This window comes from Camarhynchus parvulus, chromosome 5 (assembly GCF_901933205.1).
Source record: "Camarhynchus parvulus chromosome 5, STF_HiC, whole genome shotgun sequence".
Taxonomy (NCBI): domain Eukaryota; kingdom Metazoa; phylum Chordata; class Aves; order Passeriformes; family Thraupidae; genus Camarhynchus; species Camarhynchus parvulus.
In genome coordinates this window covers 49347323-49373586 of record NC_044575.1, presented here as the reverse complement: position 1 = coordinate 49373586, position 26264 = coordinate 49347323, and the positions used below count along the sequence as shown (strand labels likewise).

The 26264-nt window shown below is 45.1% G+C and overlaps 1 protein-coding gene across 1 annotated transcript in view; it reads left to right on the top strand.

The window, feature by feature from the left end:
• CCDC85C (coiled-coil domain containing 85C) overlaps nucleotides 1-26264 on the top strand; it is a 111327-nt gene that overhangs the window by 67170 nt on the left and 17893 nt on the right. Inside the window, 2 exon segments of the mRNA XM_030948650.1 lie at nucleotides 765-841; nucleotides 17590-17694. Coding sequence (XP_030804510.1) covers nucleotides 765-841; nucleotides 17590-17694 — 182 coding nt within the window.

Sequence of the window (26264 nt, the reverse complement as noted above, 5' to 3'; positions counted from 1 at the left end):
ACAGAGCTCTCCAGTGACTTCTCCTCTGTGCCAGGCCACCCTGTCTGGTGGTGCTGCCTTTCTGCAGTGGTAAACTGGCCATTGCATTCCTGCAGGTTGAATATTGCCATTTTACGTGAGGCTATTCCCTATTTTATTGTCCTGGTGTTTTTCTGGTTAGTGTCACGTGCTTCCACTGGAAAAAACAGATGTCCTGGGTAGGCACTTGTTGTGTGTCTGTGTGCATGCTGCAGCTCTGTGGCCTTGCTGAATACACTTCTCTCCCTTTTACAGCACTGGGAGCTGTGGCACTGACCTCCTCTTAGAGCTGTGCCAACAGCTTGGTTTTGTGAGTTTCTCAGTTGTTTTTGAAAGAAAAAGGCACGTGTCTGGAGGGGTTGTTTGTTCAAACCTAAAAGGAAACATCTTGTTCTGTTGTGGAGTATTTTGGTGCAGTCTAGATGAATGAGAATAGCTTTCAAAACTAGGAAATTACTTTTATGAAAATACAAAACGCAGTGTTTCAACTTCACTTTCCTTCTGTATCACCCACCCCTCAAACTGGCATGGATGCAGATGCATAGAAGATATTGCTGTTGCTAAATCTCAGCTTTTTAATGAAAAAACCTTTGATGGAGTCCCTCATCACCCTGCACACATAGAGTTTTATTCATCAAGTCCTTCCCAAACTTGCCTTCTACAGAGTGGGAAAACATGTTGTTTCTGAGACAATACTTGCCTGTGCAACAAGAAGCTTAAATGTTTTTTTTTCTCTTTCCCTAAAGATTCATCTTCCAACTATATCAGGCAACTTGAAACAAAAGTGAAGCTGCTGGAGGATGACAACAAGCTTCTTTCCCAGGTAGGTTTTATTGCCTTATAGATACTAGTGTGGCCCAGTTCTCCTGTTTCCATATGGTTGTGTCTGCCTGCCCATGTTAATGCACACTGGCTTCTGGTAAACATCCTGTGCAGGAAGAACACAATTCATATTAACCCCACACAGATAGAATTTGGTCTCCTTTTGTTAAAATTAAAAAAATATAGGGGAAAAAAGTGAATCCTCTGTTAGGGTCTGTGTGTGTTTCAGAGATGCATTAATGCCTCCCTGCAGAGCTCCTTGACCCACCTCTCCTCCTGGGGATGCCATAAGAGTCCAGCTCTGCCTGTCCTTGCTGTAGGATTTTGTCTTCCTTGCCTATTTATATTGACTTTTATCTTGCTGAAAGAGGAGACTGTTGTCAAAGGACAGCCTTGGGAATAGTTGTGTGTGGTGCAGGCTCCCAGCTGTTATTTGAGATCTTACTTAAATCTGAGCAGACTCTCTAAAGGGGCACTTCTTGCTTGCATCTCCCTTTCAAAGTCTACTCCATGTGCCACTGTGCTTTTGATCACTCATGCTGCTTACCTGTCTTTATATAGCAATGTCAAGCAGTGAGAAGAAAACAGCCATTCTGGCTGGTATGTCCTCTGGATCCCCTGTGAAACACAGCAGTTGGTGTAAACAGGGGCAGCTCTGCTGCATTTAATAAGGCACTGTCTATTTAAACCATTGGAAAAGTTACCCTTTTTTTTTTACCTGTTCTTTGCATCCTTTTACTGCTTTTATGTTCCACCTTCCTGTGATTTTTAAAGATTTTTTTACTATACTTTGCTTCTTACTTCTAGCACTATGTTTCACAGTCATTTAATTCCAGATTCTTCCCAATTATAAGGGCTGGAAATAAAAAAGCCCTGGTAATATTTTTTTAAATGCCTTTTTGCCAGTTAATGTTTTGCTGTTCTTTGCATTCACGAAATCAGAGAATAGATTGTTCCAGGGTCACATTTTTAAAACATTCTCATTTAAAATAAACACACAAAAATAATAGAGAGCTCTATGTGTACTGAAATTTTAATAACAAAATGTTGTCAAATGTTATTTTTTTCTGAAATGCACATTTTGGCCTGACTGAGCTTTTTTAAAGATTACTCCTTTCTCCCAGCATACTCATTGGCATTACTAGCCATGAAAAAAACTCAGAGGGCACCAAAGGGTTAAACCCCAAAGGGTGCTCAACTCACCAGCTTTGTAGTTGCTTCATGTATTAATTGATTGCTAATTTGATTTTAAGCCCCCCTGTCTTTCTCCCAAACTGTGACTGAGCTGGTGTCTGGTGGCTTTAATTGGAGCTATTGACAGGCAGATGGGATGTGCACAGATTCAGGGATGGGCTCAGTGTGCCCTTGGCCCAGCTTTGTCCTGCCACAGCCAAGCACATTACTCTGTCAGATCTGCCTTAGGAGATCAGGAAGAAGTTGGTAATTAATGGTGAAAATGAATAGGTTCTGCATAGCTGCATGGGCTTATTGCATTGGGAGGATGAAACCCAGTTAATTTTGGGTTCTGCAGGGCTGCTTCGGGTTCATCAGCCCTTCACCTACATGCTGCCCTGGGTGTGAAGGCTATGCCTTTTCCTCCACTGTCCTCAGGTGTCATCACCTTTTGGGCTATTTGGGTATTATTACAAATATTTGAGTCCAGGAAGGAGGGAAATTACCTTAAAATAGCTCTGTGTTCTGGAGAAGGCCTGTCACATCCCCAGTGGCAGCAGGCACTGATGCCAGCCTGGCTGGGCTGTGCTGTGCAGCCCCTGTGTGATGTCTCAATGGCTCTCCAAAAAGACCAGGACCCAACTTCTTTTAGATCACATTCAGGAAATAACTTTTTGTATTACAAGCAGGGACTCAGCTGTCCTTAGGGCAACAGGACTGTTGAAGCTGCCATGGGCTGGCTGAACTCCCTGGGAATACTGAGCTGCATCACCTCCAGTCTGTCATGCTACACACCCAGATCTGGATTTTTTTCTGTTTTAATGAGAAAGATTAGAAAAATCTGTATAGACACAAGTTCACATGCATATGTACATACAGTTCCCAGCACTTTCCCAGAAAGCATAATCCACTTACTGTGTTTTTACTTGCTTTGTCTGACTGGGAAGTGTTTAGCTGTTACCATGTGGATTTTGGGATAAGACTCTAGTCAGAAAGGATCCTGGCAAACTTTCTCCTGTTTTCAAAGTTGCCAGGTGATCCTGGCTGTTTGAACTCTGCAGTGCCAAACTGGCTTGTCAACACCAAAGTCACATTTCAGCTCGGCTTGGCTTTCTCCCTGGGAGTATTGACTTTGCAATAATATTTGCAGCCTGGTGTCAAGAAGTTCTATCACCAGTGTGCTGAGGAGTGATGAAACCTGACGTCCTAAGTAACAAAAAGTGCCTGTGCATTAAGGGATTAACAAATCAGGGGTGGTTATGGAAGTCTTCCTGGCTTCCTTCCAACTGCTAAACATAGAGCTGAAATAGTGCTTCAGCCAGAGAAACCTGAGAAGGCTGCAAAGGATATTTGGATTTATATTCCAGTGGCCAGTGACACAATACCCTTTTGCTGGCTGCTGCATCCTGAATGAGATTTGTTGCTTTATCTTCCTCAGCATCTCTGGAGTGAGGGTATGCTGAGAGGTGGTGCCTTTGTAGCCCCTGCTGAAATCAAGATGTTGCAGGGCATCTCAAGCTTGCACTTTTGCTTCCCACATATCCTTTCCCTAGAAGCACTTTAGAAGAAAGCCTCAGAGGGACAGGCAAAAGCTCCCCAGCCCATGCCTGGCAGCTGCTCTGCACTGTACATGTCACCTGCAGTTCAGATGTGCTGGGATTCACACTTCTGTTTTTCTAGTGACTTACTTGAACAGGTTAATGGAGAGAGCTTTTCTTACTCTTGGAGATCAAAAAATTCCATCTCACAAGCCACACTGCAGTGGGAGGAAAGCAAAGGGAGATAAGTGTGTTACTATGATAGCCATATATATGGGGTTTTTGTTGTTGTTTTGACTTTTGCTTTCTAGGGAAGGACATTATGTATATTTCCACTTGGAAAATAATATGCTTCTGACATTGCTAACCCATCAGTACTCATCACTCTCTCTATTTTCCTTTCTCTGAGGAGAAACAACTCCAGTTTTTACTTTTTTTGACACAGTTTATGCTGTGATGCTTTGTTGGCGTGACCATGTCAGCTAGAAGGTCATGCTCTTGCATGGCATTGCTGTGCTGGCAAAGTCTCTGGCAGCAATTCTGACAACCCACAACTTCTGTTGCCCTGGTTTATATTGTCTGGGGAGAGGTTGTAGCAAATGCCACTACCAGAAAAGGCCACCCAGTCCTGCTCTCCAGGGCTGGTAGGTGTCTGTGGTGTAGCCACAGTGGCAAAGACCCCACAAAGCCCAGTGGGGATGGTGTGAACCTTTCTCACAGGTGCAGCTGGTTTCTGGAAGTTTTAGTTGTGCAGTGTGAAGAAGATGAATGAAAGCTCTGAGAAATGTTGGGTATTGGTTTCAGAGAGCTTCATGGGCATCAGTTCTGTAGCCTCACATTCTCCAGGGAAGGCTTGCACTGAGCTCTGCTGAGTGCATGCATTTGGTCTGTGCAACATCACGTGGGTGAAGTCCTGATATTCCTCTGTCATTGTGGGAAATGCCCAGAAGAGCTGATGTTAACCTTTCTTTAGTGGTGTCTGGTTGACCAGGCAAGGGTACCTTCCAAATTGCTAAGATGCAATCCCTGAGGTGGGAGACCATATTTGCTTTCCATTCCTCTGAGCTAGAAGTGTCCCAGCACAAAATAAACCCCTTAAGCTACTCCATGCTGCCCCTTGAACAAACAGGAATTTTTAATTGCACACTTCCCCCTTAAGGTTGGAGAGACCTGTATTTACAACATTTAGGAGCCCCAAAGGTCAGTTCTGGGTAGTTTCATAACTAGTGCATACATTATAGAGATAATAAGGGTAACAAACTTCTGGCCATTCTTTCACGTTATTTTGCATTTTCAGCTCATTCTGTACACACACAAAGATTGAGCACTTCTAGCTAAAACTCGAGTTTATAGGCTGTGTGGGCTCATCACTTTTCTCTCTCCTTGTAACCAAGTACTGTGCACCATGGGCTGGCTGTCAGGACTCCTTTTGGTTTGTAGTCTCTGCTGAGCTGTGTCTACCTTTTCCCTTGAGAGCAGGAGTGCCAGAGGCATTTTTCTATTCAGAGATGCTGAGGGCACATATTACACACCTTTATCTCAAAAAGCCCAGCTTTATAGAAAGCAAGTGCATTGGGCAGGTGATGCTTTAAGTAACTGGACATTTGACAATGCAGTCCTGGTGCCTCTTTCACAAGTCCCCTGGTGCAGAGCAGAAACAAAAAATTCTTCTCTAGGGAGTGACAGCCCTTGAGATTTATGAGTATTTAATTAAAATTGCCAAATAGACTTCAGTAGCAGCACTTGACAGCAGTTCAGCCTGCTAGCTGCCTGGGATTTAGAGTTTCCTTGGAAGATCTTTAGGGCATCCCTACAAGTTCTTGACAACTGTTCTTAGTCTTACTTTTAAGAAATTGCATGCTTTCCCTGAATTAAAAGGCTGCAGCCAAATGAGTAATAAAATATTAACTAATTTAATAGTAGGAATAGTAGATATTATTAACTCATTAGATAGTAGGCAATGCCTGTAAGACTGCTATTGAAACAGAGCTGAGGTGTTTGAGCAAGGAACTTCCATGGTCACAGCATCTGCAGGCTGCCACAATTCTTGGGCAAACGGGATCTTGGCAAAACCATGCACTCAGCAGGCAGTTTCCAGCACATCTTTCTGAAAACAAGGGGGAAAACCTGGACCCCAGGGCCAAAAGGAGCCTGACAATCATTAGCAGTGCAAAGAGCAAAGATGTAAATGCCATTCAGCGGCGAGAAATGCCATTCTGATCTCTTCCCAAGGAGGAGAAAAAGAAATTGCCCACAATGTGCTGGCTGGCTTCAGCAGAGTCAGAGTGCAATTTCCCCTGTTATTTTCTTATCAGCCACTTCTGTGCCAAGTCTGCCATTAACAGTTCCTGCTTGCAGAGTTGCCTCTGGCTCTCAGAGGTGCTGTAAGGTCTCTCAGCATTTGTGCCTCTCTGTGAATTGGCTCTGGAGGTTTGTCTGAGGCCATGGCTTGTGCCAGGAGCGCTGCACACACTCACCACGACGGGAACAAAATTACAAACCTGTCTGATTTCCCCAAAGCCTGCCTATTGTTTGTGTGTGAGGAGGATAAGTATAATTGCTTTAATTTAAGATCTCACAAGGGAAATAGGATTTTTTTTTTTTGGTAATACAGAGCAACTCAGACATGAAAGTTTTCCAGGCAGTTGGTCTCCATTTAAATTTAGAATACTGAAGGGGATTTGGCCTCAGTTACTCTATTACCATTTTTAGACAGTGTTTCAATGTTTAGCTACATATTAATTTTAAGTAATAAAAAAGGAGATTCATATTCAGGGTCACATCCAAATATTCCTTTCAAGTCAACGGTGAGAATTCCTACAGGACTCCATGCATTTTGGAGTACAGCTCTTGAAGAAAGATTTTCAGAGACGTCTCTTGAGACCAAAACTTTGATATAGTTTTGAGAGCACACTGCATTGCTTACATGTGCAAATGCAAAATGTAGTAACAGAATCCCTCAAATGTTGCTTCCTTAGTTGTGGAAGCAGAATCTTAAAAAAAAAAAAAATCCAACCTAGCATGCAAAGCCAACCAATGTCTGTTGTCATTATATTGCAAAAGTTCCATATTGTTGTTTCCTTACTGCAAGGGTTTCATACCTCCTTGATGTTTCTTGTAGGCAGCTCCTCTAAGCACTAACTCTTCCTTATTCTCACAGTAGCCAACTGAATCCAGTTCCCCTCAACCAACCCACTCTTTTATAGGACTCTTCTTCTTATTGGTTACAGCTGTGGCCTGTTAAAGTCAGGCCTGCTCCTAATCTTTAATAATTAACCCAGCTGCAACTACTAGGGGTAAGATTACTTTCTATACTACCTTTATTTTCTTATATTCTATCTCCCTACAAATGTCCAAGTGTGTTCCATTTCACTTCTTCTATGAATTACAATAACAAGACTGATCTGACCAGTCTGCTATCCAGTAAGTTGACTTGAGATGTAAGTAACAATATGTACTTATTGAATGAAATGTTTTTCCTCCCCAGATAAAAATTGCACACTTTTATAGGAGCAGTTCAAAATACCTTCAGGCCCTCTAAGATAGTGGAGCTCCTTCAGTTTACTTTGGACATGAGAGACTTGAGCTGCTACCTACCAAAATAAATATTCTCTAAATAAATATTTAGAAGTGCATTTACTAAAGTGCATGATCAGTGACAGACATGAACTTTTGCAACTTGTAATGAAATCTGGGTGGTGTACTGTGTGTTCTGGGGGTTGTCACCTGTGGCATCCAGGGATTTTATGAGAATGAAAATAGAGTTCCCTAAAAATCTAGGAAATATAATTTGAAAGATCTGGATCCAGAAATCAACTAACAGATAGACAGAGACATGCTGGGTTAGTTCACTCTTACAGATTTGAGACCATCATATAATTTCTTGCAACTTAAAATTTTGGGAGGGCTGGAGCTGAATTTCAGTGTTAGAGTATGTGTGAGAGAGATGCACACATGCAAAGCTCTGTCATGCCCCATTTGTTTCTGTTGTGGGTAAGCAAGAACATTGGGTTTAATGAGGCTCAGTTTAACCTCCAGCTGTGAAATACAGGATTAGTCATATCCTGTGCTTAACCAGCTTTGTAATAATTTCACTAAATTCCACTTTTTATCTCTGTATGAGGACAGGGCCAGGGAAAAAGCTCTTAATTGCAGTTAGATCAGGCTGTGAAGAAGCAGCTTTTTGTGTCTTTGATACATGTAGAGAAGTTCAAAGTACACAGAGTCTCAGTGATCCGTCCATCTGAGAAGTACTGAAAAATGTCTTGAGGGGAAACTATGTAATAACTGCAGAGGCTTTAAAACAGATTTTTACAATGAGTAAAATGCCAAATTCAAGCCCAGATCAAGATTCAGAGTCTGACAACTGAAAACTACTTGGGCAACAATGGGAAGGATATTAATCATTCATTGCTTTGAGAACAAAAAAGCCTCGTTGCTCAAAACTTTCAGTTTTGTTTTGTTTTTCATGGACCCAAAAATGCAAATTTAAATTTTAATAAGAGACTTTTAAAGAATATTCAGATTATCTCAAAAAAATCGAGATTGGCAATAATTGATTCTCCCTGGCTACTTGAGTCCTGGTTCAGCAGAGAGCTTGGAACATCTGAGTTCCTCCAGAGGAGAGGGACTTGGGTGCCCAGCATGAGCTGAATCCTGCAAGGGACCTTTGCTGCTTTATCAGGAGAGGTCTCAGGTCTCTATTTCTCTCATTCCCAGCTCTGTTGTTTTATGGGATGTGGGGATTGCCTCGAGGGCAGCCCAGCAGCGTTGCTGTGGATTTTGGGAGGAGGGGCAGTGGTTCCCTGTAGCCTCCTTGCCTGGAGTGCAGCTGGCAGGAGAAAATGAAAGGTGACTCTGGGGGATGGTCCAGAGGTGTGCTTGATCCTGCATCCATATCAACATCTACTTCCCTGGAGGAGCTGGGGCAGCATTCTGTAGTTTCTCCACTGGCACCCCCAGTAAAGATGCTGATTTTGGTTCTAATGAGCCATGATGGGCTCTATTAATCTGTGACTCTGAAACTCCAGCCCTGCAAGCCACAGACCAGACTCGGGCTGCACCAAATGCCAGTGGCTGTAGCTCCATTTGGCTTTGTTAACTATTGAGCTGCATTTCTGTTTGGGTTATAGCCTGTGATACTTGGATCTCTCAGCCGTGCCAGCTCATATATCCTCTTGAGCTAAGCCTGCCAGTTGTGTGATTATAATTATATACTGCAATTTGGTTTGAACTGATTATCTGAGTCTCCTGTGAGTTATGGGCTTGATCTTTCTCTGCAGATCTAAAACAAGAGGACAAAAATACAGACATTCTTGAATATTAGCGGTGTACTTAAGTTCCCTACCTCAGTTGCTTCAGAGAATGGAGAGGTTTGAAACCTGCCCTGCTTTTATATCCTGTACCCCACTGAGATGCTAATAAAACTCTTTTTCCAAGAGTGATTATACATGGTAGAATCTGCTAAGCCTCTTACTGACTGTCTCCTGCCTTTCCCAGTCGTTAGCTCCCCCAACAATAGAGAATAGAGGATTCCAGCTGTCACCAATGGAACCAGGTGAAAACTGGTTGCCCTTCCAGCTACTGTGAACACAGATGATGATGTGAGGGGCAAGTCAGAGCCTAGGCAGAAGTGGGGATCCTCACCCTTGTGTTACATTTGTGAATGGCCACGATCCAGCCATGGCACAATGCCCAAACGCATTTCCAATTCTACATGAACTACTAAAAATGGATTTACTGATGGAGCTGGCTGAGGCTGTGCTTGTGAGCTCCTGGCTGAACACTGGAGAGGGAATCAGGAGAGTGGGTGTTTGACAGACCCTTATCCCCTAAAGCCTTTGTCACCAGTTCAGGTGATCCCCAGATGTGTTGCATGTACAACAGGGATATGAACCACTGTAAAGGAATTTAATCTCTCCTGTTACAGAAAGCTCATATTATTGCATGACATGGAAGATGTTAAATAGTTTTAATCTCATCCCTTAATTTTTTTTCCTTATTTGCAGAGTTCTTTCAAAATCAAATCTGTTGATTTTTTATTGCGCTCTCATGTGTGTAGTTTCCAACTTGCCTGATAAATGCTGCTGAAGCTAATGGGACTCTTCACATATACTTAAAGTCAGATGTGTGCTTTGCTGAGCTTATTTTTGCCTGAATATGTCTTGTAGTGATAACTGCAATTACTGAACCTTAATTCAATTATTTGCTAGCTTCACACAGTGAAATTGCCCATCCCTCAGATTCCTGGTGCGTGAGACACTAAAACATGGACTAATGAGATAAGGGGGAAGTGTTTGTGCAAGGGTGTGTGGTAGGGGATGTTCTCTGGGGCACAAGGCTGCCTGACAGGGCCAATCCCTCCTGGTGCTGAGAAGCAGTGCCCATTGCCCTGATGCCCCTGTGGGAGCTGTGCAAGGCAGGTGCTTTGCACCACCTCCTGTGTGTTATTTGAGATGTGTTTGTGCTTTGCTTTAGTTCAGTAAAATATCACTGCTCTGCTGTGATAGCTGAGGCTGCCTTGGGCCTCGTTGTTACAGAGTTGTCCCCATGATATTTTCTGAAAAATCCCTTCGCCAGGATTTTTCTCCTGAGAAGCTGAGAAGCCTCAGAAAAGAAATGTAAACAATAATTGTCTGATTGCTTGGAATGTGGCCTGGAGGTTGCTCACCAACAGGTGCACCTTTAATTGGTTCCATGTGAATTGTTTTTAATTAATGACCAGTCCCAGTCCAGCTGTGTCAGACTCTCCGGTCAGTCACAGGTTTTTATTATCATTCTTGTGTGGCCGTCTGATGTCTCTTTTCTCTATAGTTTAATATAGTTTTATAATATAATATAATGTAATGTAATATAATATATAATATATAATAATCAGCCTTCTAAGAACTTGGAGTCAGATTCTCACCTCTCACCCCGTCCTGGGGACCCTCACAACACAGCATCAACAGGGCTGTGTGCTCTGATAGTGCCATTGCCCTCTGCAGGTGTGCTGAAGTGTGGTAGCTGAGAAGAAGAGTAAGGTGGTCAAGCTTTACCAACTGTTTGGGGGGCTCACCATGCTCTGAATCTGGATAGTAAGGTATTAATGTTTGTGCAGATGGGTTCTGCAAGGCTTCATTCATGAATGTAGGGAAAGGGGTTGAAGTTCAGATAATGATATTATCTTACCAAGTAACTCAATATTGACACCTACATGTAAGACCTTTGGTCACCTGTGGTAAAGATAGGGGTTTTTTTCAAGATAATAAAATAACTTTATTTCTGTTAGGTTTCCACGTGTATAATGTTCTTCTGTTCCCTTCTACCTGGTTGACTGCAACAGCTTCCCATGAAATTTCAGTAAGGCAGAGAGAGCCAATGCCTCCACAAGCAGCTTTTTGGAACTGGGGGGCTGCCTTTTAGTACTGCTGCTGATTGTTTAGGGCTCTGATTGCTTATTCTTTCACTTGCTAATGTTGGTGATTTCCATTTTTTAATCATCTGAATGTATTAAATAGGCCACTAATTTATTTTTATTTCTGCCCTATACTTGTGCAAGAGACATTGGTTCGTAATATCTGTGTTTTGGCCGAGTTCAAATCAATGCCATTTGCCTATGTGAAGAGAAGTGTGCACTTTCAGCTAAATTGCTACAGGAAATAACAGAAAAAGGTCTTGAGCTAAATCTTCCATTTAATTACTCAGTTGCAAACAATGGGTTGTTGAGTGTCAAAATTGAGGCTGTTTCAATTACTGGAACAATTATGGTTTAGAGTGTTGTTGCTGGTAGGTTAAGAATTTATATTACAATGACAGACAAATAATCCAGGTAATGGGCAGTGCAAGAGTCCATAAAGATGAAGGCAGCCTGACACAGTGGGCTGAAATAAAACCTTCTGCATTTTTTTTTCCTCTTCACAAATGTATATTTTGTATAATCAAAAGCCAAGGTCTCAACAGAGTTTTCCATCTAACATCCAAGATTTATGGGTGAAACTAAAATCTGAAGTAAGAGCGATTTTTTTTTTCTAATATAGGCTTTTTTTCCCATATAGAGAATTACCCAAATCATAAGCCAAGATCCTTATGGGCTTACATGGTCAGGGTGTGATACCCTTGCCCTATTGCTGAGGACCAAGTTCACTCTGATGTTTTTAAATGATGGCTGAAGAAATCCTGTGCTTTGTAAAAGGGGAGGTAGGCACTGAGAAATGGAAATTGTTTGTCTGTCACAGGGCTGGGTGATGGTGTGGCGTAATGATTTGTCCAAAGAAAATCTTCTGAGCTAGTGTCAATAAGGGCATGTTCTCTTGCAATATTGAGTTCCTTGCAGTATTCCTTTCCATCTATTTGCATTTCATGCTGTTACATAATTTCTTCTAAAGTTGTGTTGAAAGCAGATATAATATTAATACATTTAAGTGGTGCGGTGTGTAATCCGCTGTCTCCTGAGCTTACTGCAAGTGGGTCTGCATTGTGGGAAAATGAGGCTGATTATTATAAACCCTTGGAAATGACAGTCCTTAGGGAAGTCTGCTGTCAGTGGCTCATGTACGCTGGGTTCTCTGTGTTCTGGACACATTTTGCCATCCCTTTATACTCCCCAGAGGTAGACAAAAAGGGGCTCAGGGCCTTCAATTTGGTGCTTTATTTTGTGTTTTTAAAAATGACTTGTGAACCAGGAGAGAAAGTTTTCACGGTGCAGGAGGTTAGAAATGAGTTACAAAGGGGTGGAGAGAGCTGTGGTCCTCAGGTGGCTGCAGGGCTGTCCCTCCTTGCCCCTGCCTGCAGCTGGAGGATGCTCTTTGTCTCCAGCAGCTTTTTGTCACCTCTGCCGAGGCTCCAGGGGTGCCTCGGGTATGCTGAGGCACAGGATGCCCCTGTTTAGACACCCAAATTGCTCCCAAATGACCCCACAGCCCATGGGGAGAAGGGAAGCTGTGACCCTTTGTGAAGGCTTTAATATTTCCACAGGGCACAGGGTCAGTCTGGTCATTTATGATTAAATACTTTTTAAAATCTGTTTTCAGCCTTCATTTGTTAGAACTTGTGCGAATGGAGAAAAAAATGTTTTCAATTAAAGGCTACTTATGTAACAACCCTGTTTTGAATGCTAATTCATGAATTACTGTGAGCTGACAGTGCTGCTTTTAAATTTTCCATGGTCACTTCAGAACATAATTCTAATTGAAATAATTTTTTCCTAATCTCTCATAAATACTGAGAACTTTCTGTCAAGTAAATTTCTGTCTTTCTGTATTTAATTTATGTTAAGAACAGTCCATTTTGTTGCATCAAAGTATTTCAGAATTAAATATTTGTCTTCTTTTTTCTCCCTTCTAGCAGAAGTAACACTGAAGGATTGCAGAAAAGATAATTTGTCTGACTTGTCTCTAAGTTTTCAACACTTTATCTTTACAGTTGGTCCAACATGGCCACAGCACTGATCTGACTTTACTGGACAGAAACGAAGAGGAAAATAAATGTTTCTTTGTAGTACTTTGACCTTAAAATACCACAGACACCATCCATCTTCTTGTGTTATTTGTGTTATTTTTCAATTGAATCACTCAGCACAGCGGGTCAAAAAGTCAGAGGCCACCATTTCTTCTCTTTGCTAGCAGGATAGAAAGCTTTGATAGGAACAAGTGTTTGCTGTTTTTTCATTGTTTTGTTTTGCCTTTTTTTTTTTAATGTAATTTTAGTCTTTGGTAAGCACCAGGACTTTAATTTCTATCTCAAGCATTTAAAATTATACATTATTTGTTATGGAAAATATCCCTTTCCACCCATCAAATTGCTTGTTTTCTACACAGAAAAAAAGTTGGTTTTGCAGTCTATTTTTACTAAAAAACTTGGTTTGGTGACCCTACTCTTTTCTCACTGGTAGGAGTAGACCAAACTCCCTTCCCTGGTGGGAGGGACAGGCCTGTGTCCATTTGTTTCATAACTGGCAAGGTCTGGGGCTTTGGTCCCATGGTATCTTCTGGGGTCACTCTGAAGTCCTGCCCACTTGAAAAATTTATCACTAAATGTTCTGTCATTTTTTGTGAGTGCTGGGGAGTGATTGTGTTGGAATGATGGCAGTGGGGTGTCAGTGCTGGCAGTGTGGGGCACAGGTTTGTGCTGCCAGGTGAAGGTGCTGGCTCTGCAGGCTCGTCCCTGTGCTCCTCAGCTGGGAGGGGGAGGCAGGGCTGTGCACAGAAGTGCTGAGTTCTCTGAGTGCTGAGGGCAGATCTTGCACTTTTGTACCACTGTGAAAGTCAGGGCATGCTTGCTTTTTCTTTCTTTTTTTTTTTTTCTTTGAACTATGGATGAAACTAGTGTTTGAAAAATATTCACAGTAAGAGAGCAAGAGCCACTCTTGGAGTAGTCAGTGGCCAGTTGCTGGTGCTTGCTGAGGGTGTGAGTCTCCTGAGCTTGTCTCACTTGGTCTCCTTTGCTGTGTCCCTCCTTCTGTCTCTGCTCCTCAGCTCAGGAAACATTTCCAATAAAAGTTCAGCTGAGACTGCGTGCTCCCACGGAGTTTTAGTTCAGATGAAAATGATTCTGCTGATAAATTTTTTGAAACTCCAGAAATGTGAAGTGATTTTACCTGAAGGATAATTTATTATAGATAGGTTGCCCTTTAGTTGAGATAATCTCCAGCAATGATGATGAACAGAGATGATCAGGTATTCTACTTTTAGAATGTCTTTCTGACTAGAAAAGCAATTTGGGATCCACTTACATCTCAGTAATGAAAATTGGGTAAGGTAATAAGAGATTTCATTTTGTGAGTGAATTGACAATGCAAATACCAGGATTTTTAATTTAGATTTAAGTGGAGTAATGGCTACTCATTCTGATGCATCATTAGTCATACTGCTTTTTAATGAGGGATTCACTTTCTTTCCCTGGTTAGCTCTAACACTGATAGCAAAGCCCAAGGAATGTGCAAATGTTTAGGGAGGTCTGTTGAATATGTGTCACTGCACCATTTTAATTTTAAAAAGAGAGAAAAAGCAGTTTTCTTTCTATGGTGAAAAACCACACATTTCCCTTTAGTACAGGGAAGATAAATAGTGCAGAGCTGTGATTGGTAGCCTGTTGTAAAAAACCACAAGCAATAAAGTGAGATACATTCCCAAATAACTTCTAGAAAATATAGAAGGAAAATTGCATTGAGTGGAGGGCTCATGAAAGAGGCTTTATGACAGACAGTGAGAGGAAAAAAAGTTTCCTCTGCCCACTTCTGACAGGGATGTCTTATAAATAATGGCAGGCGAAGACTCTTTTTGCACTAGCAAACCCACTCTCTGCTCCAAACACCTTGTTCCTCTTCTGGAGACATCTCTGCTCAGCGTTTTTATTTCTTAGGTGTCTTTTCTTTTTCTTGTCCTATTTTTTTTTCACTCTTTCCTTTCTGTTCTTTAATTAAGAGCTTGTTTTGATGTTCATTGAACTCAGTGGGAATCTTTCCATCAAATTGAATGCATTAGGTCAGATTCATAATCAGCAGCCACTGAAACAACCTAACAATAGTTTTGTCACACGCTAGTGCAGTCTTAAATGGGATCTGCTTTAAAAAAAGCAATAGAACTAATCCATTATAAACACTTGTTAGAGCAGAGTTTTGACTGTATCTGTGTATTTACCAACACAATTTCAACCAATTTAAGCCCAATTGAAATTAACGCAGACTTTTTCTCCAGGCAGCAGCATAGGGCAGTTAATTAAATCAATTTAACCTAGTGGGGTTTTAGTGACAGCTGTGTGATACTGGGTATTGTCTGGACTTGGGTTGGTTGTCTCCCTTCCTTAGTTGGGCAAAGCATTTTGACTTTCTGTGAGGACAAGCTGTAATGTGATGGAAGACGTGGGGAATCCAGTGTAGACCAACCCATTCAGATTTGGGGGTAAGACACCAAGTTTCTGGGATGCAAATGTCCAGCAAATCTCTCTTTCTCAGGCCTGTTTCCACACTTCTGGTACCCCACCATCACGTGGCATCTTGCAGGTCTCAGCGTGGTTTGCAAAAGTCTGAGTAACCCATGGCCTGTAAACTGCTGAGGCCACACACTCTTCTGGAGCAGAGATTTGAGGGGTTCTGCAACCCCTGGGGTCTCCAGCACAAAGATACAACCTCACATTTTGGCTCTGCTGTTGTATTCTGCTTTTCCCTTGGCCACCCATGTGCCCCTTCATCCCAGATATCAGGGGAGAGTGCCTGAGCTCCTGAGCTGGCAGCCCAAAGCAGTGGGTGGCAGTGCCAGGGCGTCTCCAGGATATTGCTGTGTCCACGCACACAGCAAGGATGTGGGAGCACAACCAGCCAAGGAGAAATCCTGTCAGGACAACCACCAAGAGACATCACACTGGGACGCTGCCAGTAAACTAAGAGTCTTCTTATCATCTTCAATTGTGACCTGCTAACCTTTCTTTGAAATCATATACCTCCCAGGAATAGTGGAAACTCAGTTTTGCAGCAGTCACTTCTCAGCTTCAGAAGGAGTTATCTCCTTCAGATCTCTCTCTCTCTGACTCTCTGTTGTGAAATGTGAAAGAAATACAGGCCACATCTTCTCTCTTCATAAATTCAGGGGAATCCCAGATATCTGATATGCTGAACTCATTCTGTATCACTTGACTCCATGTGAGACACAGCAGCTCCCAGCAGATTGGGTCACACAGGACTAGCATCCATTTCCCATTATGGCTTTCTTGAGAACTGCCCTTCTCTTCACAGCTTATAAAAGGAAAGGTGATAGGGTGAGGCCTCCAGAATGGTTGTGAAAGCACTGGGTCACTGTAGAAGTTTTAACCTAAGAAAACAGGATTTTGAAATAAAACCAAAGTTGAATATCAACTGAGACAGGCCATGTAGCTACAAGAAAATATAGATGACACTGAAAGAAAATCATGTATCCACTCAGAGTGCATTAATTCTTCTCTTTGAGCAGGAAATGGAAATGAACTTCTGATGTTTCCAGAGATCTGTGCATGACAACAGTCTCCAAAGTCCCTGTTATGTTCAGGCCTTTGGGTTACTGTGGGGTTTTTACATACAATTGATATGATTTATGAGATTTCTTGTTAAATTTTATTGCTCCAATGATTTTTCTTTGGTTCTTTTGAAGTAGAAAACATAGTTTCTGTAGCAAATGGCAGTTGAAAGTCTTAATAGAGCATAAAAATCTGAAAGGTCATGATTTTTAAACTTTAAAATACAGGACAGTGCACTGCTTGATTCTCCTAAAAATATGAAAAGTTAGTGAGATGTTTATTGGTGATAAAGATAGAATCTTCTCACAGACCTTTGATTTTGGCTGCTTGTGTATTGGCTTTTTCTGGGTGCACTTTTATAAATGAGAAACACTTCTCATTCTTCAGTTTTCAAGATCACAGAGAGTTAAAAACACAAGGCAGAAACTTTGTCCCAGGGTGATTGTTCAGCACTCCTAACACCCAGTGCTCCTTCCCCTGTGAGTGCAGACTATTGGTTGCATTTATCTGGTTTTTAGGGTCATATTAACCACCTTCATTTATTTGACTATGTTTAAGACCTATGGGTGCAAGCAAATTTGTAACCAAATAAGAAACTGTTCCTATCAACAAATATTTTGCAAGCTTAGGTGGATTATAGTAGCACTGTTTACAAAGCCTTAATCTAGAAAATGTCTCCTGGTGTGGGTTTTTTGGGTGAGTTTGTTGGTTGGTTGGTTGGTTTGTGGATTTTTTTTGCTGATTTTGATTTAATCTGAAGTCTTAAAAATATTTTTATGTGCTTCTTAACAAATGTTTTTATTGAGTATGTAAGAACTTAGGTAAAACAAAAATGCCTTCCTGCTGTATCACTTAATGTGGCAGACCTTGACCAGTTCACCTCCAGCTGCTTGCAGGTATTTTCTCTAGGACTACAATGGAAAGAGCATTTTATTACAGTGTTCATTGTCACTGCTGGTGCAGGGAGAAGTAAAGAGGGGACAGATGTGATCATGGGGAAAGCCAGGACATCAGGAGGGGCCCAGCTTTCTTTCCTGTCACTAACATTTCCTGTTTTCTGTTGTTTTTGCAGCAGTCCAGCACGGGGGACCTGCGGACTCTGAGGAAAGGATTGTCCCCGTACCACTCTGAGTCCCAGCTCTCCTCACTGCCACAGTACCAGGACGCCCTGCAAAACGTAAGAGACATTTCCTTACCTGACAGGCAGAGCCATGGCTGTGCCCAGAGGTGGCCATGGCTGCAGGGGACAGGTTGCCCACCCTGCAGCTGCTGGTTGCCCCAAGGAGTGCTGCTGCTACTCATGATTTTTGTTTATCTTGTCAGCCAGGGATACATCCAATTACAGGGGAGCTCTCACAAAACTGCTCATCCTAAACCTGGAGTTGCAAACGTGCTGCTAAAACCTGCAGATGTTGGGAGGATGGGGAGCCCTGTGAACATTAATCTTTGCCTGAATTTAGTACATCAACTTCCCAGCATGGGTTTTCAGACAACTGACAGTCACAGTTGTGAATCTTTTAAAGCAAGGGTGATGCTTGTTACGCCTGCAGCTTCTTCTTGGTAAATGCCCTGTGCCTGCTGTAAAAATGCTGGTTGTGGGTGAAGCTGCCAGGTGTCTGGCAGTGCATGGACAGGGTTGTTTAGTGAGTAAGTTCTTGGGTTTTTCTGTATCACAAATGAGGTTTAAGTTGCCTAAGATTTGCCTGCATTGCTTCCCAAACCATGGAAGAATCTTGACTAAAGCCTCCTGCATAAGATGGAATCTGTGCTGCTGTGCCAGGCGTGGCTGAGGAGCCCTGCCAGGTGTTTGCCTTCCAGATGTTTCCCTCACTGCTTGGGCCTCTAGGTTTGTGTGGTGATGCTGTTTTCCAGATTAGAGCAAGAGTATAGAAACAGTCAGAGAGTCCTGGTGGGAGTGGGCTGTGAGTGTTATAAGTGTGGGCAAAATCCTGGTGGCAGCAGAGCTGGAGAACCTCCCTGCTCCATGTCTGGGACACTGGTCAGCAGAGCTGCAGGTCCTGTAGGACCAGTCATGTGTTGGCTGCTTGACGGGGAAAAAGTCATTCTGTAGACTTAGTGTATCTCTTACAGTTGTAAAGAAGGGCACAATGATAATTTAACAAAGTTTGCATAAATAAAACCCAAGTATGGAAGCATATCCCCTTCCTATCCCTGCTAAATGGCAGGATGGATAGAGATGCTTCAAGCTAAAAAAAGAGGGATAAAGCTGTCCAGGTGAATATTTACTTTTGTAACTTTGTGCCCCATGTGTAAAGACAGGACACTTTATAAGGAGTGCAGAGAGACTTGAACCAGGAGATGCTTGTCTGGCTGTGCCAGCCTTACAATTTTGGAGCTTTTGGTTTGCTTCCCTGGTGCTCAGGCTTTTGATGCCCAGCTTTGTTCCAGGTTGGTGATGCTCAATCAGCCTGTGTTGGTTGCCCCTAGGAGTGCTGCTACTCATGATTTTACATTTATCTTGTCAGTCAGGCTGGGATACATCCAGCAGCTCTCTGCAGAGGGGCTGTGCTGGGATGGGAGCTGGCAGGAGAGTTTTCTGCTTGAGCATTGGCCCCCGCAGCTCACTGGGGCTGTGTGAGGGCTGGTGGCAGATGGTCCTGCCTGCTGGAGCCCTTCCTGGCCACTTGTCCCTGTTTTCTCTCCTTCCTCAAGGAAGAGATGGCACCTGGCATTTATGGAGAGGCCTGGGTGCTGTGTGGCATTCACTTTCATCTGTCACCCTAGCTGTGTTCTGCCTTCTTTGCAGGAAGTCAATAGAGAAAAAACAAAAACAGCTTTGGATCCAAATCCACCTTGTCTGAGATACTTATGTAGCCATTTATTTACTTATTTCTAACAAAATAGCTTTGGTTTGTGGCTTGATGTGATACACTGTTTTTGTAATGAGGATAATGATCACAGACTCATGAAAATGTCTTAGAATTAATTGAGCCTGCCCAGAAGTGGATGTTTAGATGTACCTGAGTTGCTCTGTGGCTTTTTTAACAGACAGCAGGCATGAGTTTGTGAGAAGTCATTCTTTGTGCCTGCACAAGCTTCATGTGGGGGAGTGATGGACAGTTGTGTCAGCTTCAAAGCTGCCCCATCCATTCGGGGTTCCATCATCGGCGCTGCCCGTGTAGCTCTTTGGGAAGTTCCCAGCTCATCCCTGTCACTGTCACACAGGTGACGAGCAGGCATCACCCCAGCTCTCCAGGGCTCTGACACAGCCCAGTGTAGGACACAGCTGGGTGTTCCTAGCGTGTCCTGGATCAGGGACACCAGTGCACCCTCAGGATGCAGAAGCAGAAGACTCTCACAGTTGTGCTCTGTGCGTTGGGCTTCACACACACAGATAATTACAGATCTGCTCTGTAGTCTGCAATGGTCACCAAATATCCAGGAGCAGAAGTCCTTGGGGTTAGTCTGGCCTACAAGACCCTGTCAATCTTTCCAGCTCTGGGAACTGCCATCCACTGTCATTTCATGGAGTACCAGAGGCTCCCTGTGTCCTCTGGGAGGTGAGGGTGATTTCCTCTGGCTTGGACTCATGAGAGGACGCAGCAACAAGCTCCTGGTGGGAGCTGCCATTCCCCTGGGATGAGACTGCATAGGCTGGCTCCATTTTTCCCATTGCCAGAGCCTCCAGAGCTGCTCAGTCTCGTGGGAGCTGCTGTCCCAGGGATGAGAGCTGTGTTTGAGGTACCTGTGAGCCGTGCACTGCTGAGGACTCCGTGGCCCACCTGGGATCTGGGTGTCATGGTTTCACTGCAGCTGGCAGCTAAACCCCACAGGGCTGCTTGCTCACTCCCCCCACACCCAGGGGGACATCCCAGATGCATGTGGGGGCTGAGGCATGGCCCAGAGCTTGCACCTCTCTCTTTGGCCTCTTCATGGGTGCTCTGGCTGCCATGTGGACACATGTTCCCTGCAGACTCTCATGTACCTGCCTGTTGCCCACAGGCCCATCTCAGAGCCCAGGCATGAGAGGGTAACCTGAGGGCTGCTTATGCTCCTGTGGTGGTACCACACCTTGAGAAGCTCAGAAACCAGCTGCCTGGAGGAACCATTTATCCACACTGGCAAAGAACACCATTAAACATGAACCAGCTTGTTGCTAGCAGTCAGAGCTAGCCTGGCTGGCTTACACTTAAAATCTGTTAGCAGTGTTCGTGTGATTTATAATGGGAATCCTGCCTTTGGTGGGAGTAACTCAATAGAAATACTGAGGGTGGTGTGCATGGAGTGTGGGTGGGAAAGTGTGTGTGAAAACAGCAGCAGGAATTCTAGAGGAAGGGATGCTCTGGCCTGTGCTGATGGCCACAGACATGACTGGCAGCAAGGAATTGGGTAAGCACACCAGGATGTGTGGTTTGTGTCAGGACTGGGAGGTCTGGGCTGTGATAAGGCCACAGCACAGATGGCTCATCAGCAGAGGACTGGTTCCCTGATAACAGGAGCACTGTCACACCACAATTTTTCTTCCTGTGGTTCCGAGAGGAAGGAGTAGATAAGATGACCAAAGTGATGGAAAGGAGGCAACAGGCAGCAGCTTTCCTAGGGTTTTTGGAGGGTAAGCAAGATGCTGAGATAAAGGTCAGCCTGTAATCACCCCTGACTCCTAAGGCGTGTGAAAAATGTGTCCCAGAACCCATTTCTTTGCTGTCAATGAGGAGGGATGCCAGGGCTGTCAGTGGGTGTCCCTTGTTTTCTGTGCCACACACAGGGACCCTGACCACCTTTTGGTGAACATGTGAGTGTGTGTTTGTAGGTGTGTGGGTGTGAGTGACATGTTAAGTTAGAATAATCATCACCTTCCCCTTCCTTCAGTTTTTGTACCAAGTTTGTAGTGTTCCCTTGCTGAGGAGCAGGAGCTCCTTGTGGTTCCCCATCTGGGTGCAGGAGGATGTGTCTGCTGGTGCTGTGGCTGGAGACCATCCTGGGTCTGGGACTGGGAATCCCTGGGGAAAGGACCTGCAGATACACTCTGTGAGAGCTCAGACAAGCTCTGTCCTTTTGAGAAGACAATACCCAGCCCCTGAGGACTACAATAAGCATCTCCAGATAACAGTGAGATTTCTGTTAGAGTGTTCAAAGCTGCTTCTCTCAGGAGTCTGTGTAGACCACAGACCAGACTGGGGAGACACAATTTCTTTTTCCCTTCTAAATCTATTCCAAAAATAACCAGGTCCATAGGAAAATGCAAAGTTGTAGTGTGGTTATGTAGTGGAGAGCACTCAGCTTAGAGGGCTGCTGAGTCTCTGGCTTCCTGACACTGTTTCTGACTGTATTTTTCTCCACTGCCCACTTCTTGAAGGATGCAAAGCCTGGGAGACCCCTCTGGCAGCACCAGCCCTTGCCTTGATTGCCACCATGCTGCCACAAGGAGTCACATTCTGTACCTCTGCCTTGCAGAGATGCTCGAGGGAAGTGGATTTTGTTTTGCCAGATGGCATGCTTGCTATTACAACAACAAGCCCAAATGTTTGTGGTCTGTAGGTGTAAAGAGAAGCCATTAGATGGAGTGGGAAGGGATGATGAGTCCTTGGCTGAAGCTCTGGCTGTCTGCTGAGCCTGTGAGAGCAGTGGTGAGGAGAGGTGACGTGTGGGAACATAGCAGCTAAACCCCAACCCCAATGGCAGTCCTGTCTCTCCCTTTTGGCTGGAAAGACAGTGGGCTCCATCCTGCTCAGGACAAGGGCTGAGGCAGAAGAGAAGTGAGAAGGTAACTGTCTGTGTCTCCCTCAGCTCCCTGCAGAGGAAGGACAAAGCTGGCTCCTGAGCCAGCCTGGTGCAGGCAAGGAGATGTAACTGGGGCCCAAGCCTGCTCTGGGGTCTCACAGGGCAAGTCTTGTAGTCCCTCCTCAGCCTGCATGGGAGCAAATCTGTTCCTCTCAGGGAGAAGAGCTGGATCAGATTCTTAAAGCCAACTGACTTTTCAAATCAAGCTTGAAATGGCTAAAGATCACCACACTGTTCTCATTGTGATGTCCTGAAGATGCACCCAGAAGAGTCAGGGGAGCCCTGGAGCATTGATTGCCCCTGCAGAGTCACCTGGTGCACTGGAGATGTTAACAGGGCCCCAAGGTGTCCCAGCACAGCACAGCAACCCCTCCACTGCCAGCAAGGAACCCCCAGGCCCTCAGAGTGCTACATGAACCCTTGGGCAGGGAGATCTCTGGCTGCCCAGTGCCTCTGGCATCCCCAGGACTGCATTTACATCTTCAGCATTTTGTTGTGGCCTCTCGAAATGCCTCCAGCCCCTTCTGTTACTTCAGAAGCCCCTCCTGTGCAGTGCCCCGATGGTCTCCTGCCTTCTCCCATGCCTGCATCCCCTGTCACTGTCAGGTGAGCTGAGCTCAGCTGGTGTGTGTCAGAGGATGACTCTAGGCTGATTTCTCACCTTCCCACATCAGTGGTGGCCATGGTGCCTTTTTAGGCAGGGGGAAGCAATGATTGAGAGAAGCATGAGAAGCATGACAGAAGGCAGCTCCTTCCCACTGGCTTCACTGATACCACCAGGATGTTATTGAGCAGGCAAAAAGAGAAATTCAAGGTGCCTGATTTGCTGCTGCAGCAACAGTAGATGTGGAAGAAAAAGTAAAACGAAAGGTTTGTCAGGATTTATGGAGTGCTATGGTGAAGCTTCAGGAGCTGAGAACAAACCAATCCATTTTTGAAAGCACGTGCCCTTCATCTGCTGCTATTGCAGAGGCTCTGGGCAGTGAGTGGCATTTTTCCCCATGGCAGCTGACCAGCACAAACTTGGGGGTTTTGAGGAGCAAAAGAGGCATTGAGAGGCCATGCCCATAATCCACCCTTACAGGTGGCCACAGGAAGCAAGAAAAAGCCATCTGCTGTGGGTTCTCATGCTCATTTTCCATGTACCCCTGTGTGGGGCTGGCAGTGGGTCAGGGGAGAGGCAGGGGCACAAGAGACCCTTGCTCTGCCATGGGTCTGGAAGGGCAGCCAGGCTCAAATGGGCCATACAGATGTGCACAGATGTGCACCCTCCTGTGCCCGCCTGCATCCTCTGCCCACTCAGAGGCTTTCACCTGCATCATCCCCAAATCAGATTTGCTTCAAAATCATGACAGTCTTAAGAATGCCCACCTTTTCCTTCTGAAAACAAATGTGCTTGGGGTTCTTTCATCAAAAGCACCTCTGGGATTGCTCACGCTGACAGTGCCCCTGTGAGTCAGTCAGGGTTAGTGCACTTGGCTGCTGCGCGGCTGGGCTGGCTCTGTCCTGGTTCTGTTTGCTCGTGTCAGGTAACCGCGGGCTGGAGCTGCTCTGCACATGTGTTGGAGAGGGTTTCACGGTCCAAGGGGGCAGCTGGTGCTGTCGGGGGTGATTTTGTGATTTTGCCGGCGTGCCCCATCCCCGCTGCCCATAGAGTGAGCGCTGCCCTCGCCCCCAGCCGGAGCAGGCTGCGCGTCACTCACCGGCTCTGGCGCTCCGAGGAGCCTCCCGAGTCTGGAGCTTCCATCAACTCAGGGCTGAGAAAAGACACCCTTCCTGTTTGTAATGACATCCAGTTGCAAACAATGTCCTGACTTTGTTTTTCTGTTCGGGGCAGTCTCTGAAATCTTCCTTTCCCTTGGGTGCCCCAGCACAGCCTGTGCAGCCAGCCTGCCAGGGAGAGGAGCCATTCTTTTGTGATGTTTGCTGAGAAAGCAATGAAGGAGTTAAATTGTTTCTTTAATAATCAGAAAGCGCCATGCAAGTCCTTGTTATTACTTGAGCAGACATCCATGCCTGCTGGGGGCACCATGAAGGTGCAGGAGGAGGTGGCTGGGACACACAGACAGGCTCTGTCTGGCTGCCCTGTGGACCCAGCAGTTAATTCATGGATTGGAATGTTTACATGACCAGCTGCTCTCTGTGATTAAAGGCAGCAAATTAAGTAATGCCAAAGGAGATTATCATCTGCAATAAAGTCCCTTGATTTGATAAGGAAGATGCTAATACAGGGTACTGATGGCTCTGAACTCACTGCCTGTCAGGGACCTGTGTTGTGCTGGAGAGCTGGGTCTGTCTAGGAATCCTCCTGGTGCCTGGTGCCAGGCTGTCAGGTGCTTGCAGCTGCAGGGCAGCCCACAGTGTCTTTGGGACTGTGCAACCATTTAAATGGCCCAGAAGGAGCTGGTGGTTGGGTTTGAGCTGAGTGCTGGCAGGATTTCTGCACAGTAGGCATGGAATAAGCACAGCCAAGCAGCATCAGTGCCCTGGATCATCTGCTAGGCAGACAGGACACACAGGAATGCTCCCTGGCTCCTGTCAGGGTGTCCCATGCTCAGATACCAGAGGTCTGGCATCATCTGCAGTAGGGTGACAAAAAGGTGTCAGAGTAGGGTGACAAAAAGGTCTGCAGAGGAGCTGGCACTGGTCACTTCTTTGTACCTCCAGGAAATGTTGGAGGCAGCGAGGAGCCCTGGGGCTGCTGCCAGAGTGCCACCAGGTAACCCTGTCCCTGCAGGGCCCTGGGGGGAGCTGGGCTCCCTCAGGAGCACCACACGGGGTGGCAATGGCAGAGCTGCCGTGGGCATGAGGAGATGCGGCAGGGAGGGAAGGGACTTTGCAGGAAGGGAGGGTGGAATGTCAGCCTGGAGTTGTGTCCTGCTCCAGCCAGGCCCGTGCTTTGTTTCAAGCCATTAACCCCTCTGCAGCTGCAGGGCGGGGAGCACGGGAAGGGAAATGTGGCCCGGGATGCAGAACGATGAGGGGGTCCAGAGAATTTCTCAGGCAGGTGGTAACAAGAGATTTTTTTGTGTGTGATCACCCAGGAATGCCCCTCATCTTTGTGTGCAGGGAGATTTCTCATTCTGAATGCACCATCAGTCTGTGTGAGCCCAGTGCTGCCCTTGGTGCTGCCTGTGCACTCCTGTGATGGGGACACCATGCTTCAGGGGTTTGGTGCATTCCCTGCCTTCCCTCCTCCCGTGCCAGAGTGCCCCTGTGCTCTCAGTCCTTGGTTTTGGTGCTGATTTTCCCCCATCTGCCCCAGCACTGCCTGGCTGGAGCTGCTCCAGGCACTTCCTTTAACTTGTAGCCACATGTGCCATTCACAAACAAAACTGTGCTGGGCCCCCTGTTCTGTCAGCACAGCAGGGCTGGGGTGCCAGCCATGGCACCTTTCCACGGTCCTGGCCCTGCCACCCACTCCCATGAACTGTTACTGCATGTTACTGCCTCCTGCTTGTCTCTTAACAGTTCCTAATTTGCAGAGTGGCATTGACACCTTTATTTATTTTTTATTTATTTAAAACACCTGGACGGTGACAGGTGCTAAGGAAGGGTCCAAGTACAATTCAAATCTGGGTGAGCAGGTTGCAAACAAAACCATTGTGAGATAAATAGACATGCCTGGGAATTTTATTGTGAGCTGTCTGGCAGTGCCTGATGTAATGTAATTTTCTGTGTTCTGTCTCGGCAATAAAAACTTCACGGTGTCTGATATGACTCCATTTAGCTTTAATGTTGTCTGAGGTATGCCATTAGAAAAATGTGGCTTATATAATCGGGTTTGAATTCTAAATGCTTGTTTTTTGAAATGGGAGACAAAAATTAATAGAAGGCAAGGGGAAGATGTGAGGCTCAGAAGCATTAATATTTGCTCATGTGTTCCATATTGGTCTGAAGCATCCCCAGTGCCTAGGTTGTGCCTGCTGGCTGAAGTAAAATCAGCATGATGTTCTCTTTTGGATTTTGAAACTTCCCAGTCTTTCTGCAGATCAGGAATAGCTC